At 43.9% G+C, this 15,187-nt stretch overlaps 1 protein-coding gene and 1 long non-coding RNA gene across 4 annotated transcripts; one reads left to right on the forward strand and one right to left on the reverse strand.

Annotated features, from left to right (window-relative positions):
• Positions 1-718: 718 nt before the first annotated feature.
• On the reverse strand, positions 719-8,617 carry LOC135239606 (uncharacterized). 2 transcript variants are annotated; one of them, XR_010325423.1, is made up of 4 exons: positions 8,482-8,617; positions 6,845-6,902; positions 5,095-5,178; positions 719-2,356 (listed from the first exon to the last, which is right to left on the reverse strand). It is a non-coding gene; the product is annotated as an uncharacterized LOC135239606 (long non-coding RNA). The 2 variants fall into 2 exon arrangements; XR_010325422.1 differs by lacking the exon at positions 5,095-5,178.
• On the forward strand, positions 8,214-14,683 carry m17 (IL-6 subfamily cytokine M17). Of its 2 annotated transcripts, none has more exons than XM_064308398.1 (3): positions 8,214-8,558; positions 12,602-12,744; positions 13,256-14,683. In XM_064308398.1, the coding sequence occupies exons 2-3, from the start codon at positions 12,709-12,711 to the stop codon at positions 13,757-13,759; spliced, it is 540 nt and encodes a 179-aa protein (XP_064164468.1). In that variant the 5' UTR covers positions 8,214-8,558; positions 12,602-12,708; the 3' UTR covers positions 13,760-14,683. The 2 variants fall into 2 exon arrangements, with proteins under 2 accessions (XP_064164468.1, XP_064164467.1); XM_064308397.1 differs by lacking the exon at positions 8,214-8,558 and adding an exon at positions 11,791-11,913.
• The last annotated feature ends 504 nt before the right edge of the window (positions 14,684-15,187 follow it).

The following is a 15,187-nucleotide window of genomic DNA, read 5'->3' on the forward strand; positions in this document are numbered from 1 at the left end:
AACAAAACAATACACAGATCAGTTGTCGAAAGGTTCGTAGATATGTATTCATATATTCTTAGTCACAGCTATCCTTACGCATCAAGGTCTGGTTACTCAAATCACGACCCTCAAAGTCCAAGAACTGCTGGTTTTCTACACTCTCTTGACCTGGGAGTCAGGTGTGAAAACATTCTGGCCAGTCAGTAGCACTAAAGAGTTCAGTAAACTACCTGGAAAAGAAAACCAGGGCCATATTTGGATTCGAGGTCCAGATTTGAGATTCCATGCATTGGTGTCATGGTCAGTATAAATGAGGTGTCCGACCCTGCTCCTGGAGATCTACTGTACCTTCTTGTAAGTTTTCACTTCAACCCTAATTTTGCACACTTGATTCTACTAATTAGCAGCATCATGAAATCTCTATCTGTTGAATGAGGTGTACTTTTTTTAGGGTTTGAGTGAAAACGTACAGGCCGTTAGATCTCCAGGAGTAGGGTAGGGCAGCCCTGGCATGAATGGGTATGAGTATTTCTCCCGTTTTCTATCAAAAATGTTTCCCTGGACTCTGAGTCAGTGCCCCCTGGGTATCCACTGTTATATTAAATGTATGGTAGGGTTCTCCAACTGCTAGTATGTTCCGCAATATCGACAAGGCAACAGTATGGCATCACCGATTACGACAAGTATGTTAAGTGGATGAGAGATGACCTGAAGGAGACTGTAACCATCGTTCAGGTCAACCCTGTTTTCAGCCAGCTGCGTCTATCTGAACAGCATAACAGAAAAACTATGGGACATTGCATTGTGCGGGGTGATGAAGTTTTCGCTGGTGAAGCAAAACGACCGCGGATGTGGGAAATTTGAAGGTAAGCGGGAATCCACGCCTTATGTAATGGTGTTTGTGGATCCTGTATGTCACACTGACCACATCTACAATCTACAAGTTGTGCAAAAATCATATTTCCTTCTTAAAAGAGACAAGGGCGAGAAGTTCACGAGCGCTCGTACAATGACTCAGCTTCCCCGAGCCACACTCAGAATAATGCCACTGGATCATAGATTGACAGATCAATTGCAACCGTTACCTGGACCTCAGAAGTTTCTGCATCGAAGGAACTACATATTTTGAGGTAGATGTGTCTTTAAACGTAAACATTGATGTGGACACTAATTAGTGTGTCGAGGGCTCTGCAAGCCCTCTACCCTAACCGTTACACTACGCTCGGGACTTCAAGTTTATAAAGGGCGCCCCTTTCGCTGCTGTACAGCAGGGAGAGTTGAACAGCCTCCTGTTGTTGTCTTGCCTACATGATGGGTAACTCATTGCATTATGTGAAGTACCAGAAATAACAAGAGGTTTATGACACTGGTTCTGTCATTTACATGGAGCATTTTACTTACAAGTTTTTTGAGTTCTGTAGGACTATGTAGTATGGGTTTTTTTTTTTTTTTTTTTTTTTTTTAATGAACCTCATCAAAACTTGTTTTTACCTTTTTGAAGTTTATGTGCTTTTCAGCAGGATCTGATCAGAGATGCTTCCTCAGCTGAACTGGCAATTCGTTAGAATTCGTTAGAAAAGCGGGACTTTCCTTCCGAAACCCCGTACGCATTTCCTCTGCAGTACTGATGCCATCGATGGCTATTCAAGCTGCACAGCTCTCGCTTCTATCAGAGTTCACTTCAATGCTAGCAGCGCTCCAGTGGATCCTGTTCACATTATACAACGAGTGAATCATTACCCCTTTCTCTACGGTGCATAAAAACCTGAGAGTTTAATTCACTGTCAATAAAACAGCTCGGTACATTTTCTGTCACGTCACGTTATGTTATTAAACGGTATTTTCAGAACACATTCATGCATTTCATTTGAGCTGGGGAGCTGTCGTGCACGCATCGCACATTCAGTTTCACTTTTCTGAAGAATTCTGTGGTCTGAGGGCTGCTTGCTCTGACTGCGTCGGGGGCTTAAAATGAAAGCGAAGGCAGGATGTGTGGTGGCATCGTGTTTTTCGGCGGTACCCGGTCCTCCCGCCAATCCTAAGCTCCCGCGAAGCTCCGCCACCGGGGCTTTCTCGCAAGCGGGCCACGCTCGGCGAGAACCGAGCCGCAGCTTCTGAGAAGCCCAGGGGTGCACGGGACAGTGGCACGCCGGAAAGCACCGGGGCTACACCACACCAAAAGCATGTGCGGCCACCTGAGTTCCCCTGCACTTTTCCCCAGGTATCCTGTGCGCCGAGCTCTCTGGGGGGGGGGGGGGGGGGGCAGGGGGGGTGGGGGGTTGGGGTGCAGTCTTTCAGACACACTGAGCTCAGAGTAGATGTGCGTCCCCATCCCCTTGCTTCTGTTCAACTCCACACAAATCTCATCACACATCTGAAACAGGAAGCGAAACCTTTTTTAACGGGCCAATTATCAGCACATTATCCTAGCTAATCAGAAATAGATTTTTCCGTTGACATAGGATTTTTGAGAGCACCTCTGATCGTATCATTATCTTCATGTGGATTTCATGTCATCTTTTGGTCGGTTGAAAACAATTGCCATTTTCTTTTTTGAAAGGTTAATGCCCTGATGAAATGAGGTCACGTAATGTTAGCTGTCTGAAGCAGGAGGGGGCATGTGACTGGCACCCACCTTTGGCCTGAATAAGAGTGCCGTTATCTGCAGTTGACCGCATGAATGCTGGTAAACCAAGCGGCAAAGCTAAGCAGCCATGGCACCCTGCACACTTCTCATGTCAGTCTGCTGAACCTAAGCAGTCATAAGGGTTACAGGGTGGCATACGTAAATACGAGGTCAATAAAAGCAGCTGAAGTGTTCTGGTTAACACAGGTCATCCCATTGAAGCTGTAGGCCCATCCTATCGCTCATCAACCCACCCCAGGACATCCTGTCAGCCACGCGTTCAGGGGCTACAGTCAGCTTTACGGTAACAATGCACCAGAACTGGGTCAAGTACATATCTGTTTTGGATTCAAATACTTTTCTGTGCTCTATTAATCTTACCTGGTGTAATTGAGCCTGTCAATAGGACCAGAAGGTGGGGTTTGCACTTGAGAGTGTTTCATTGGTTCCAATACACCAGACAGGATCAGTAAAGCATAGAAAATATTTGAATCCAAAACAAATACATATTTGACCCAGGTCTGCAATGCAATGGAGTGACCTCCACAGTAAATCAGTCTTGATTTCATAAGTTGGGAGAAGCTGGACAAGGATATTTCTCTTATAGAGCTTAAAAATCTTTTCATTTTCATAAAGGCTAGGCAGGTAATCCAATGAATATTTGAGGAAACTAATCTTTTGGGTTTTCTTTAATGCTCCTCAGTGAACCCTGTCGACATGTCTCTCTCCTTTTGAATGTGCTCATTGGCTCCATGCACATACAATCCTGAAGTTGCAAAATCACACTAGACATACTGTAACATTCTTGACCTAAAGTTGCCTTTGCATTAAACACTACAGACAAGGGCTCAGTGCCACCATCTTAGTCAGGGGATGTCGCAGAAGGTACTAATCACACAGGCACCAATACTCAAGCTAAATTCTTACATTGAAAATGGGTTATTTTGGTTAATTCCATCAAAGGATTAATAAAGTACAAAATATATTCCAAATGTGGGAAATTGCAACATATCTCAGTGAAGGTGCCAATATAAAGTGGTATGCAAAAGTTTGGGCACCCCGGTCAAATTGCTTCTCAAAGTGAAAAGAAGTTAACACAACCTCTGCAGGGTACAACCTTAATCAGGACACAATTTTGAAAAATTTGATGTGCAACTATTTCTCATTTGCTTAACTTAAAACTTTGAAAAAATAAGACAGTGAATGTGTCATGTGCAAAAGTTTAGGCACCTTCCCAGTTGATCCATTAATACTTCTTAAAGATCTCTAAACACTAGGCCTGAAATTAAGCCAGGTGAAGAAAAATCCAGAGCTTAATAAATACTTAGACCTTTCTAACCTCTCAGGGTGTTGTGCTTACTCTCAACAACCACAGGCCCCTCTACGCAGCTGCCTGAGGACTTGAAAATGTACTCTTCCAAAAGCAGTGCAAGGCTATAAGAAGCTTGGAATTTTACAGAGTCAGAAACATCACTAAGAAATGGAAGTTAAGGGGAACCGGTAAAATCGAGGCAAGCGAAATCTGACAGAACTGCTTGCAGACTGGTCAGGTAGGCAATGAAAAACCCCGCATACCACTGCAGAAGGCCTGAGGTCCCATGACACCAGTGTAACGGCCCACTGCACAGGGCTGTTTGCACAAAAAATAATCTGCACGGGAGATTAGTCAGAATGAAACCTTTCCGGCAATCTTATGAAAAGGTCAATGCATGAATTATGCAACACAACACTTTGATAAGCCAAAGACAGTTTGGAACACAGTACTGTCTGTGGCACAGGAAACGCTGTGCAGGTGGAAGGAAGAATGGATTCAGCTAAATCCTAGAAGCTAGTGTCCCAGAATCAGTGAAGAAATTGAAGCATCCATGTAGACGTAATAATAGAATGGTTTGGAAGCTGTAATTTCTGCCAAATACTGTAAAGTGTTACTAAATACTGACTGACAGGGTTCCTAAACTTCTGCACATAGCACATTGACTATTTTTTCACCATGTTGAATTCAGCAAATAAATGGTAATTGTGCTTTAAATTTTATAGAAATATGTTACGTTTAAGTTTGTTCCCTGGAAGACGTTATCTTCTTTTTACTAATAAAATCAATAAAGTATGCAATTTTGTCCCCAAATTTAAGGGTACCAAAAGTAATCAGACAATTGGCTGTTCAGCTGTTTCTTGGCCAGCTGTGTCGTTGTATCATTAGTTCATGCACAAGTAAGCTAACAAAAGGTCTTGATTCTAGGGGTGGGATTTGCATTTGTAATCCGTTACTGTTGTTGCTCAACATGAGGACCAAAGTGTCAATGTTTACTGTCAATGCCAGTAAAGCAGGCCACCATGAGGCTGGAAAATCTGCATAAATCGATCAGAACATTGGATGTGTCAAAAGCAACATTCTGATATATTGTTAAGACACAAGACATACTGGTGAGCTTAGCAATAGCAAACAACCTGGTAGACCAAGGAAAGCCACTGTAGGGGATGAATACCTTCAGTTGTGAAGAAAAACCACCGTTCAACTGTCGAACAGACCAAGAACACTCTCCAGGATGCAGGTATAGATGCGTCAAAAACTACCGCAAAGAGAAGATGACACCAGCATGACCTCAGAGGGTTCACCGCAAGATGTAAATCACTGGAAAGCCTCAAGAACAGAACAGCTAGGTTTGAGTTTGCTAAAAAGCACATTTTAAAAAAACTGTAGAGTTCTTATGGACAGATGAGATGATTACCAAAACACATCAAATTAATGAAGTGATGGAGAGGAAAGGATGGGGTAAGAAAGGAACTGCTCATCATCCAAAGCACCACTCTAATCTATGAAACATGGTAGAGGCACAGTAGTGTTATGGCTTGGGCATATATAGCCGCCACTAGAACTGGCTCACTGGCCTTCATTGATGATATGACTGTTCATGGCAGCAGCAGGATGAATTCTGAAATGTATAGAAACGTCTGCCCAGATCCAACCAAATGCCTCCAAACTCATTGAACGGCACTTCTCCTTGCAGCAGGAAAATGACCACATACCTACTGCTAAACCAACCAAGACTTTCATTTATCTCCACTGATCAATAGGAGTTCACATTGCCAACTTTGAGCAAAGCAGGGCCCTAACGGAGACACAGACGTTGTATATTGTGCTCTGCTTTCACGCACCAGCACATTTGTATGTGCCGTTGAGAAATGGGAACCATCAAAGCCACAGAATTAAAATATGAGCAAAGACACACTATGCCGAGCAATCAGGAAAGTGTATGTTGCAATCAACAGTGCGTTCATCTGACTTCCTGGCCACGCACAAGGTAAACACTCTCTTGGAACAGAGATTTTTATCTCAAAGGGACTTCAAAGGACTTAAGAATTAATTTAGAAATTAACTGGAAAAACATCTTGTTTAAAAACACCATAATTTTATATGCGCCTTCCCCCTGATCTGTGCATGTGGAACTCTGTTGTAAGTTTACTGGCCGTGCAATAATGTCTTCAAGCAATTACGTCATTCATTTTGTTTTTGCATCGTGTTTTGTGTATCTGCGTTCATTTAAACGACTGCAATGAAGTTGGCTTTGTGACTACTGTTAATGCAATTATTTCTGGGTATGTTGCGCGAAGTGCGTTTACTGCAGAGGAAACTCCCAGGCTAAAGGCTCGCTGTTACACGGATGCTCGATTTCGGCAGGAACGTTTCTATGCAGTCGCATGAAAATTTGATATAAATTTGCAAGAGGGTTTCACACCGGCGATATTTATATAATCGCAAATAAATGTTTTTATCGCAAATATCCTCCCCCGAGTAGCACCACCAGTCGAACTGGTTCCCCTCCTGGTGGCTGCCGGGGTCCCAGTCCTGTATAAATAAACTGTTATTATTCAGGATTGTAAACATTTATTTTCGATGAGCACTACCCTCATCAAAATAAACCTCGGTTTGAGAGGTGGGGTGGGGGTTGAATTAACCTGGGGGAAATTCCAAAAGGGTTTTCATAGAGGTAATGAAGGATGAACTGCACCAAGCACTTATATAACCCCCCAAGGATGCCCTCCACCAATAGGTTGCTGGCACTGTGCTGCAGCACAAGCTGCTCGGTGTGGGGGAAGGCTGGGGTTGCAGGCTTCTTAAAACAGCTGGAAATGCTGGATCTTGTGAGTATAGTGTTATTCTATATTGTCTTGTCAGAATGCAGATGTGTGTAACCACTTAAGCCCAACTGTACATGTGGCTGCCTGCGTTCTGACCTTTTAAGGGCTGCCTGCTCCAAGAGTGCATACCGACACCACAATGAGGAAGCTGAAGCTGGAAATTAAAAAAAAAAAAAGTAAGTTCTAAGAATCAATGCAGAGCCAGTGCTTTACGTTTTGCAGCCTATTTTAATTGCATTTCCCACTCACAGGCAACTGAAGGTGACTGAATTAAAATGACTGACTCATTTGTGAATGTCATTACTTAGTCCAATTGTCTAAATAATGGGGGGGAAAAAAAATCGACACAAAAAGTAGATACTGAAGTAGTTCCTAATTATCCAAAGTAATAACAGTTGTATGAGTCACTCATATGAGTTCGCTGATGTCATGCCCAAATGGGTGCATATCCCAGCGCTCCTTCTCATTGATCACTGCACAGGGCCTCTCCTTCCTTAAAACGGGCAATGGTGTGGAGGACAGCGCAGGCAGAGGCCCTGTTGGGGACCACCCTGAGATGGCGTAAGCAGTGAAACCAGGATTTCAACTGTCAAAAATGCCACCTCAATGCAGCCCTTCATTCGGGAGTAGGCCCCATGCTGGCACTGGCTGAGGTCAGGGCTTTGTGCAGGCCAGTCAAGATCTTCCAAACCATTCTCAACAAAATAATTTATGTATGGACGTATGTACTCAATACAGGTAAGGCCATTCTGATAATAAAGTAGATTGCAGTGTTGCGAGTACCATTAACTTGGTGGTTTAAACAGTATAGAATAGCAAAGTTATACGGCCCATATGTTCTTTAGTTAAATTGGGATAAGACTGACTCGGAAAATATGCACTGCAACCCGCTTCAAGCATATGCGACACACACAGAAGAGTTCAGATACCAAGGGCACTCCTATGGAGAAAAAGGGGCTGCACGCCCAAGTTATACACTGCGATTCACTCCAAACTATGCACCACTCACAGCTGAATATAGCACTCAGGTGAGGTAAAGTTAAAAGTGACTTCAAACAATTTAGGAGACATTGGGTGGCATTGCTTTGGAATACAGCTTCTTTAATTTCTGAGGCAAGATAGTCTGTATTGTTTGTATTACAGTAACTTGGCGTCATTTTGATATCAATACTTTCAATGGCAGGCCTAGATTTAGCCCGTTTGAATGAATTATTAGACAGTGCTTTGCAAGTGAGAGTAACTTGTAATTTTTGTACGTTGAAAACGTGGTTTAATGAGATACCAGTGTTAATACGCAGCTGGAATCTCTCGTCATGCGTATGATTTGCGACCCTCACAACTATGCAGTGAACACAAAAAAACACTACGGTTTTACGCTTATAAAGGAAAACGAAATGTGATTACATAAAGTGCAATGCGAGAGCATGTACAAGGCATACCAATGGACAGAAAAATCTGCGTTACCAACGGGACTGGTTTGTTGACTTCGCTTATCTGTATAAATTGGACACATAATATAAAGTTACAAATCCAAAACTTCTTTCTTCTTGGGTGCGCAATTGTCGGTAAAACTAATACTCCAGCCTAACTCAGTAGAGTTAGTGTTTACACGCAGCATACAACGCGACACCGTGGCATTTCACGCCGAACTCCGGTAATCAAACTCGCTGGCACATAACATGTAAAAAAGAACTGACGATTTATAATAGCAATGTCACATATTGCAAACTTACATGTAATGCAAAGCAAGGATTATTTATACCGGCTTCAAGACACGAGTGATGTCCCCCAACAAACACCGGGAACAAAGGTGAGGACCCAAGGCTGAAGAATTCAGGTAGAGGCTCACCTGTTGCACACCTAACGCGCACCTAACATACGGGTACCACTGGCTACATTAACATAGATCCAAGGTAGTCCAGGTAACATCAACAGGGTCATCGATGGATTAATGTGCCATGGTTGATCTGACAATAGGCTTTGGCTGTTATAGTTTAAAGAGGGATAAAAGACTGGATCCTAATTGCCTTAACTGGTTATGGCCTAGTTCAGAGCATGCAAAAACTGCGAATAACAGGTAACTAGTTGCCTAGACCTAGAGATAAAACATTAAACAATGATATCATAGTCCCATTTTTTTCATATTTTGATCATTTTTTCTTAATTGATTTATTTATGCTTGGCCATCCAGGTTGAGATGTCAGCCAGGCAGGCAGATACCCTCTCATTAACCTGTGTGGCAGAGGGAGGGAAAGCGAATAAGGGTTGTATATTATCAGCATAACAGTGATAAGAGTATCCATGTGAATTAGTGACTGAACCAAGAGATTTGGTGTAAATGGAGAACAGCAGAGGCACTAGTACAGATACCTGTTCTCTATAACAAGGGGATGAACTGCATTGACAGATCCCATCCAGCTGACCTGGTAGGACCTATCTGCTAGATAGGAAGCAAACCAAGAGAAGGCAGTCACAGAAATTCCCATCTCAGCCAAAGAATGGGGCTGAATAATATGCTATGTTTACTGTAAAGTGAATCTTTCTGTCATGCAATGGGTTAACTGCACATATCAATCCAGCTGAAGTCATGTACTATTCTTGATCTTATAAGCCTTGCGATAGAATGACAATGTGAATAACTGACCCAAACTTGACATTGTTGACAATGTGACTGCACATGAAGTGACTAACACCCCTGACATGAAAACATTTCATTTTTAACTGACAGTCGAACTGGTATGCAAATTGATCTCTCAGACGCACATAGGCTACTTCTGCCTTTATTCTTCTAAAATGATTAGTCAAGCAGGTTGTTTCCTATTGACGTAGTATTGAGAATAGCAATGAAAAACCTCAATGAATGGCCACGAGATAAGTGTGTTATTTTTGTCCGATAATTCGTTGAAATGCAGGGGTGTGGCGAATATCCGTTTTAGCTCTCGAATGAGGGAATGTTTTCACGCCCTCATCTCCTCTCCCCCTTTCTTTCTCACCACCGGTATTCGATAAAAACATCTGTTCTTCACATATTTATTGTGACCACCAAATATTGAATATCTTTTCAGTAGAAATTAAGCAGTTTTTTTTTACCTTTCTTTAATGGCTAGCTTGCTAGCGATTAAGGTTAGCCTCTCTCCAGGCCAAGTAGTATATGCCCAGTCCGTATTTATTCAGTAGCAGTGGCAGCCTGTGACTGACACCCGCCAAAAGACTCTAAGTGCCCGCCCCTTTGTAGTCTTTAGTAGAGCAGGTACCTGGAGCACGCACAGTAGTTTGGGACTATATCTCTGCACTCACTAAAGGTAGACAGTTGGCTGAGAGCTCATTTTAATATGGAGGGTAGTTACACTTCTACAAATAGAAGTTGATTCTATGGTGGAATTCCCCTTTAAGTCAGGCAAAGCAAAACAAGCCTGGTTTACTGAGTTAGCTTGCTTTGTGAAATACCCTCCCTGTTGGAAATGTTGCTAAGTTACTATTTGTAAACTTTTGGGTTGCTCTGCTTCCATGTGAAAGGCCTATTCCCAGTGAGATTCCTGATCACACAACTCCCCACAATGCCAACCCCCAGCTCTGTGATCTTTATAAAACCTTTTTTTTTTTTTTTTTTAATATAACCCTTTTTAACTTATGATGGGGGTCCCAGAGATGCCTTTCAACCTAAGGTGCGTGTCCCTGGATGAAAGCCAATCAAAAACCCCTACCGTAGTGCAATGCAGTTTCATAAGACTGAGATGAGCTTAAATAAGTAAAACTTTATTGCGGACTTCACTTTGTATTTAAAGGACTGTTTAGGCATATATGTACTTTTGACACCAATGTTTTTGAGACAAAATTGTATTACTCAAGTTTTTTTATTTGTTAAGAATAACTGTATTAGAGTAAAAGACTATATTTTTACAAAGCAGGGCCTGATACCGTGCCTCCCTTGACAGCAGGCTTTCTGACCCTTTGACTCTCCCTTCAAAAACGTCATCCTTGGATACAACAGCAAATGTGATGCTGATGTATGATGCATGGGTCATGGCAGGGACAGGATTATCATTAGATGGACATTGCATAAGGATAGGGAGAGTCCGTCTATATCAAGCAAAAAAAAAAAAAAACGTGTCAAAGTTGAATAAGAAAAACGCTTTTATTCCGGGCAGAAGTCTTTGGTGCACACTTCTACAGTCTGGTGTACAGTAAATGCAGTGACGTTTATATACAGCTTTGGGCTCTAAGCTGTGCCAGAGGTCAGCCGACTGTTTCACAGCCCTCTGCTCTGCTTCCACATTTCTCTCAAGAAGGTCAACTCGCCCGACTAGGTTAGTATTTTTGGAGGTGTTGCTAAATATCGGCAGGCCTTTTGACGAACGTGTGAGGCTGGAGGAACGGCCGAGGCAGTCACGGTGACGCGCGTGTGTGTCTGGCCGCTCTGTAGCAATGGTGCCCCTCCCATGCCACGCGGGGCTGTTGAGAAACAGACTTCCTGCTTCCAGTACGACGGGCGCTTCCTGCCAGGCTCGGAGCGGGGCTGTGCGGTCTGTACCCTTACAGCGGCCGTGACCGTGCTCCAACAGGTCCTTACACGACCCATGTTCAGTATTAAAAAAAAAAAAATGTAACCCTCGTGGTAAGCAGAGCTGAACATGTATACGTTAAATTGCTGCTTCAAGTTGGTAATCGGACACATTCTGGTCCTCCAGCGGCTAGGCAGTTATTCCATGAAAGCGCCACACCTATCTGCTCAGGCAGTAGCACCCTAAAGTTTACAGGAGTGCAGTAACACTCTATGGTGTTCAGCTGGGGATGTGTGGGGCACAGTATCCTTGTACTGATTTCGTATGGTGTGATGATACAGGGCAGGAACCGTATAATATGTGTACATGGATGCGTGTTTGTGCATGTGCGTGTGTGTGTGCATGTGTGTGTGTATTCAGGTGCGTGTGTGAGTGTGTAAGCGTGTGTGGGAGGGGGGTTATCTATGTCACCTAAAAAGAATGAAAAAAAAAGATTTCTGAGAAAGTCTTGCCTCACTCACACGTCATTTCCTCATGACAAATTTGCGGTCTGTCTTTAAAAAGTATTTCAGACAGCCGATCATGAGTTAGCCGGTATAACAGCACACGGCTAAGCCACATCAGAAATGGCTCTCTCGCATGCATGGAATCCACCTGCTCTGGGTAAATACTTTGGGCTCCTCGTTCGCTTAGGAGGGCATTACAGCATCTGTAAACTGCGAGCGTATGAATGTGTGTACATGCTTGAGTTTGTGAGCTTGTGTGTAAGCGACTGTGTGCGTTTGTGATTACACGTGTATGTGGCCGCATTGAAGCACATGTGTTTCTATGTGTGTGTGACTGTGTGTGTATATGAGTACTGTATGTGTGTGTGTTTGTGAGTTTGCAAGTGTATGCTTGTCGGAACATCATGACTAGACCTTTTGCTTAACGGTATGAAGCATGACCTCTCACCCTTATTCGATTTGGTGTTTTGAGGTTAGATGCCTGTGGCTGTTCCACTGTCTTGGTATTTTTGAAGGCAGCAATCATCGTTGTCATGAAATTAACTGTGATTCAAGTGTATGGATACTGTAAACTGACTTGCATTACTGATGATATTGCATTACTAATGGTACTAAATATATATTGATTCTGAATTAAGAGCTGAGGACTCAAATGTTGAGCAGTATATATCAGAGTGTTTATAGTAAGACTGCATGACCGTATAAATGTCCTACTCAGCAGGACAGAGTATAATGTTCATAGTAAGACTGTATGACGGTGCAAATGTTGAGTACTGCTGAGTATGGTGTTAATAGAAATATTTCAGGGGAGTTTAAATCAAGAGTTGTTCTCTTTGTCTCTGCAGCGTGGCTGTCGCTGGTGTTGGTGCTGAGTGCAGAGGGGTCCCAGAGGTGTCAGGTGGAGGGAGAATGCGCCTGCCTCCTACACAAGAGCACGCGGCTCTCCAGACTGATGGAGAAACAGGCCGAGGATCTCCGAACTACATATGTGAGTACACAACACACGTACTTATCGCTCTGAGCGGGAAGCGCAGGAATATCAGTCAAGCAGAAAAGAAATTCCCGTTACTAGAACGAGGGATTACAAATGGAAATGAGTAAAAGGTAAATTCCGTGAGGACTTTAGGAAAAACTTTTTCATGCAGAGAGTAGCCAATGTGCGGAATAGCCCGTCTGGTCACGTAGTAGAGGCCAAAACTTTGGGGATTTTCAAGACTAGGCTTGATACAGAGTTAGATACTGTTGATTCTGTAATTAATCAGAGCATTAATTTAGTCAGGAAAATGGCAAGCATTGTTGAGCTGAATGGCCTGTTCTCATCATTATGTTATTTCATGTTATGAAACAGACAAGAGTCTGTTATAAAACACTGAAAAATATGTCCAAAGAAAAGTTTGATAATTCTTCTGGACTGGTCAGATGACTGCATTGTGCACATATATATAGAGCATTCGAAACAGAAAACAATGACAGGGTGATTGTTTCCATGGTTACTCCAGATGAGCAGTCAGGGGGACTTCTCTGAGATGTTCTGCAAGCTGTCGGTGAAGGAGGTTCCGAGGGCGGAGATCACCGGATACGGAACGCTGGAACGTCTGCGCAGCGTTCACACCACGCTGGGCCTGTTCCGGCAGCACATCGCCGTGGTGACGGAGGAACAGAAGAACCTGCAGGATTCCGAGAACCCGCTGCTGAAGGAGCTCCTGGAGGCCCAGGACCAGATCGCCAACCTGGACGCCAGCGTCCGCAGGCTCCTGCAAACTCTGCACCCCAACGAGCCCCCAGAGGTGGCCGGACCTGGCCGTGGCCCCGCCCCGGGCCCCGCCCCGGGCCCCGCCCGAAACACCTTCCAGCAGAAGATCTACGGCTGCGCGGTCCTGACCAATCATAGGGACTTCCTGTCTCACGTGTGGCAGGAACTGAAGGACCTGAAGTTAAATGGCCAAACGTGTGTCAGCAGGAAAGGGAGGTCGATCAGGGGGGCCAGAGCCAGAACCTCCTGAGGGAGGGACGGCACGGGTCCCGGAGAGAGAGAGAGCGCGGGTTAGGATTTCTCTGTTTGGTCACGCCTAGAGACTCTTCTTTCATATTTCTGGTTTTCACTTTTGCTGATTTTATTTACACACGTCTTCATGTCGTGTTCTCTCGTGGAAATGGACCTGAACGGCCCGAGAACCATTAGCTTCGTATTTATTTATATATTTAATATATATTTATTTAACTGTGTTTTATTTACTTTTCATACAGTTTGAGAAACAGTTAACTGCAGTGTACTTAAAGAATGCACTCCTGGGATGTCAGCTGTTACCTTGTTCTGTTTACATTATGGAAGAAAAAAAAAATCAGCCTGTGGTAACGCTGTGGTAAGGCTGTGGTGCTGGTGCGGTAATGCTGTGGTACTGGTGCGGTGAGGCTGTGGTACTGGTGCGGTGAGGCTGTGGTAATGGTGCGGTAATGCTGTGGTAACGCTGCGAAAAGGCTGTGGTGCTGGTGCAGTGAGGCTGTGGTACTGGTGCGGTGAGGCTGTGGTAATGGTGCGGTGAGGCTGTGGTAATGGTGCAGTAATGCTGTGGTAATGTCATATTCATGCCAGCTGTCACAGCTTTAATTTTAGCCACATTGGCTTTTAGTCTGTCCCTTGAGCTGTGACCCAGGAGACAATATGTTTATTAATGTCTTACCTTCATGCTGTCACAATGACGGGAAACAGCGTGGGAGGGGGGGCAGGGGCGGGTGGGTGTGGTGTCAGTCTGCCTGCCCTTATGCTGAAGTGTGAGAAAGGGGAGTCTGTCAGTCTGTCTGTTCTTGTTTCCGGTGGGTGAAAGATGACGACAGCGATACCGGATCAGCAGCCCTATTAATACTGACTGCTCGACGCCCAGGTGCCTGAAAATGACTTGTTGTAATAAATTTGATTGTTTTTATAATCCTTTTTGTTTCGTTTTCCTAAATGAAAAATGGAGGAGGAGAAAGAAGAACAGCCCAGACCCTGTCACATGATCACCCAGGTGACAGTTGCTCACTCAGCTCTGTCTGGACGCTCACTACTCATTCAGCTCATCCATGTGATGCTTTTTCCCCTCGCACCCAGCAACCTGCTTTCTCACGCACACACACACAGACACACGCGCAGATACACACATGCACAAACTCGCACACACACACACACACACACATAGACACATATACACGCACACACGCACACACACACACACATAGACATATATACACGCAGTTACACTGTGTGTATATTGCCACACATATACACACAGTTAACACACACACACGTTTATTTCCTGCACACACACTGCTTTACATACTTCACACAAATTACTGTACACACACATACACACACACACACTCACGCACACACTCACGCACACATATTTACAGGAAAGAGAATGCTATCGCACACAAATCAATATAAAGGA

Source organism: Anguilla rostrata, chromosome 14, assembly GCF_018555375.3.
Source record: "Anguilla rostrata isolate EN2019 chromosome 14, ASM1855537v3, whole genome shotgun sequence".
Lineage (NCBI taxonomy): Eukaryota > Metazoa > Chordata > Actinopteri > Anguilliformes > Anguillidae > Anguilla > Anguilla rostrata.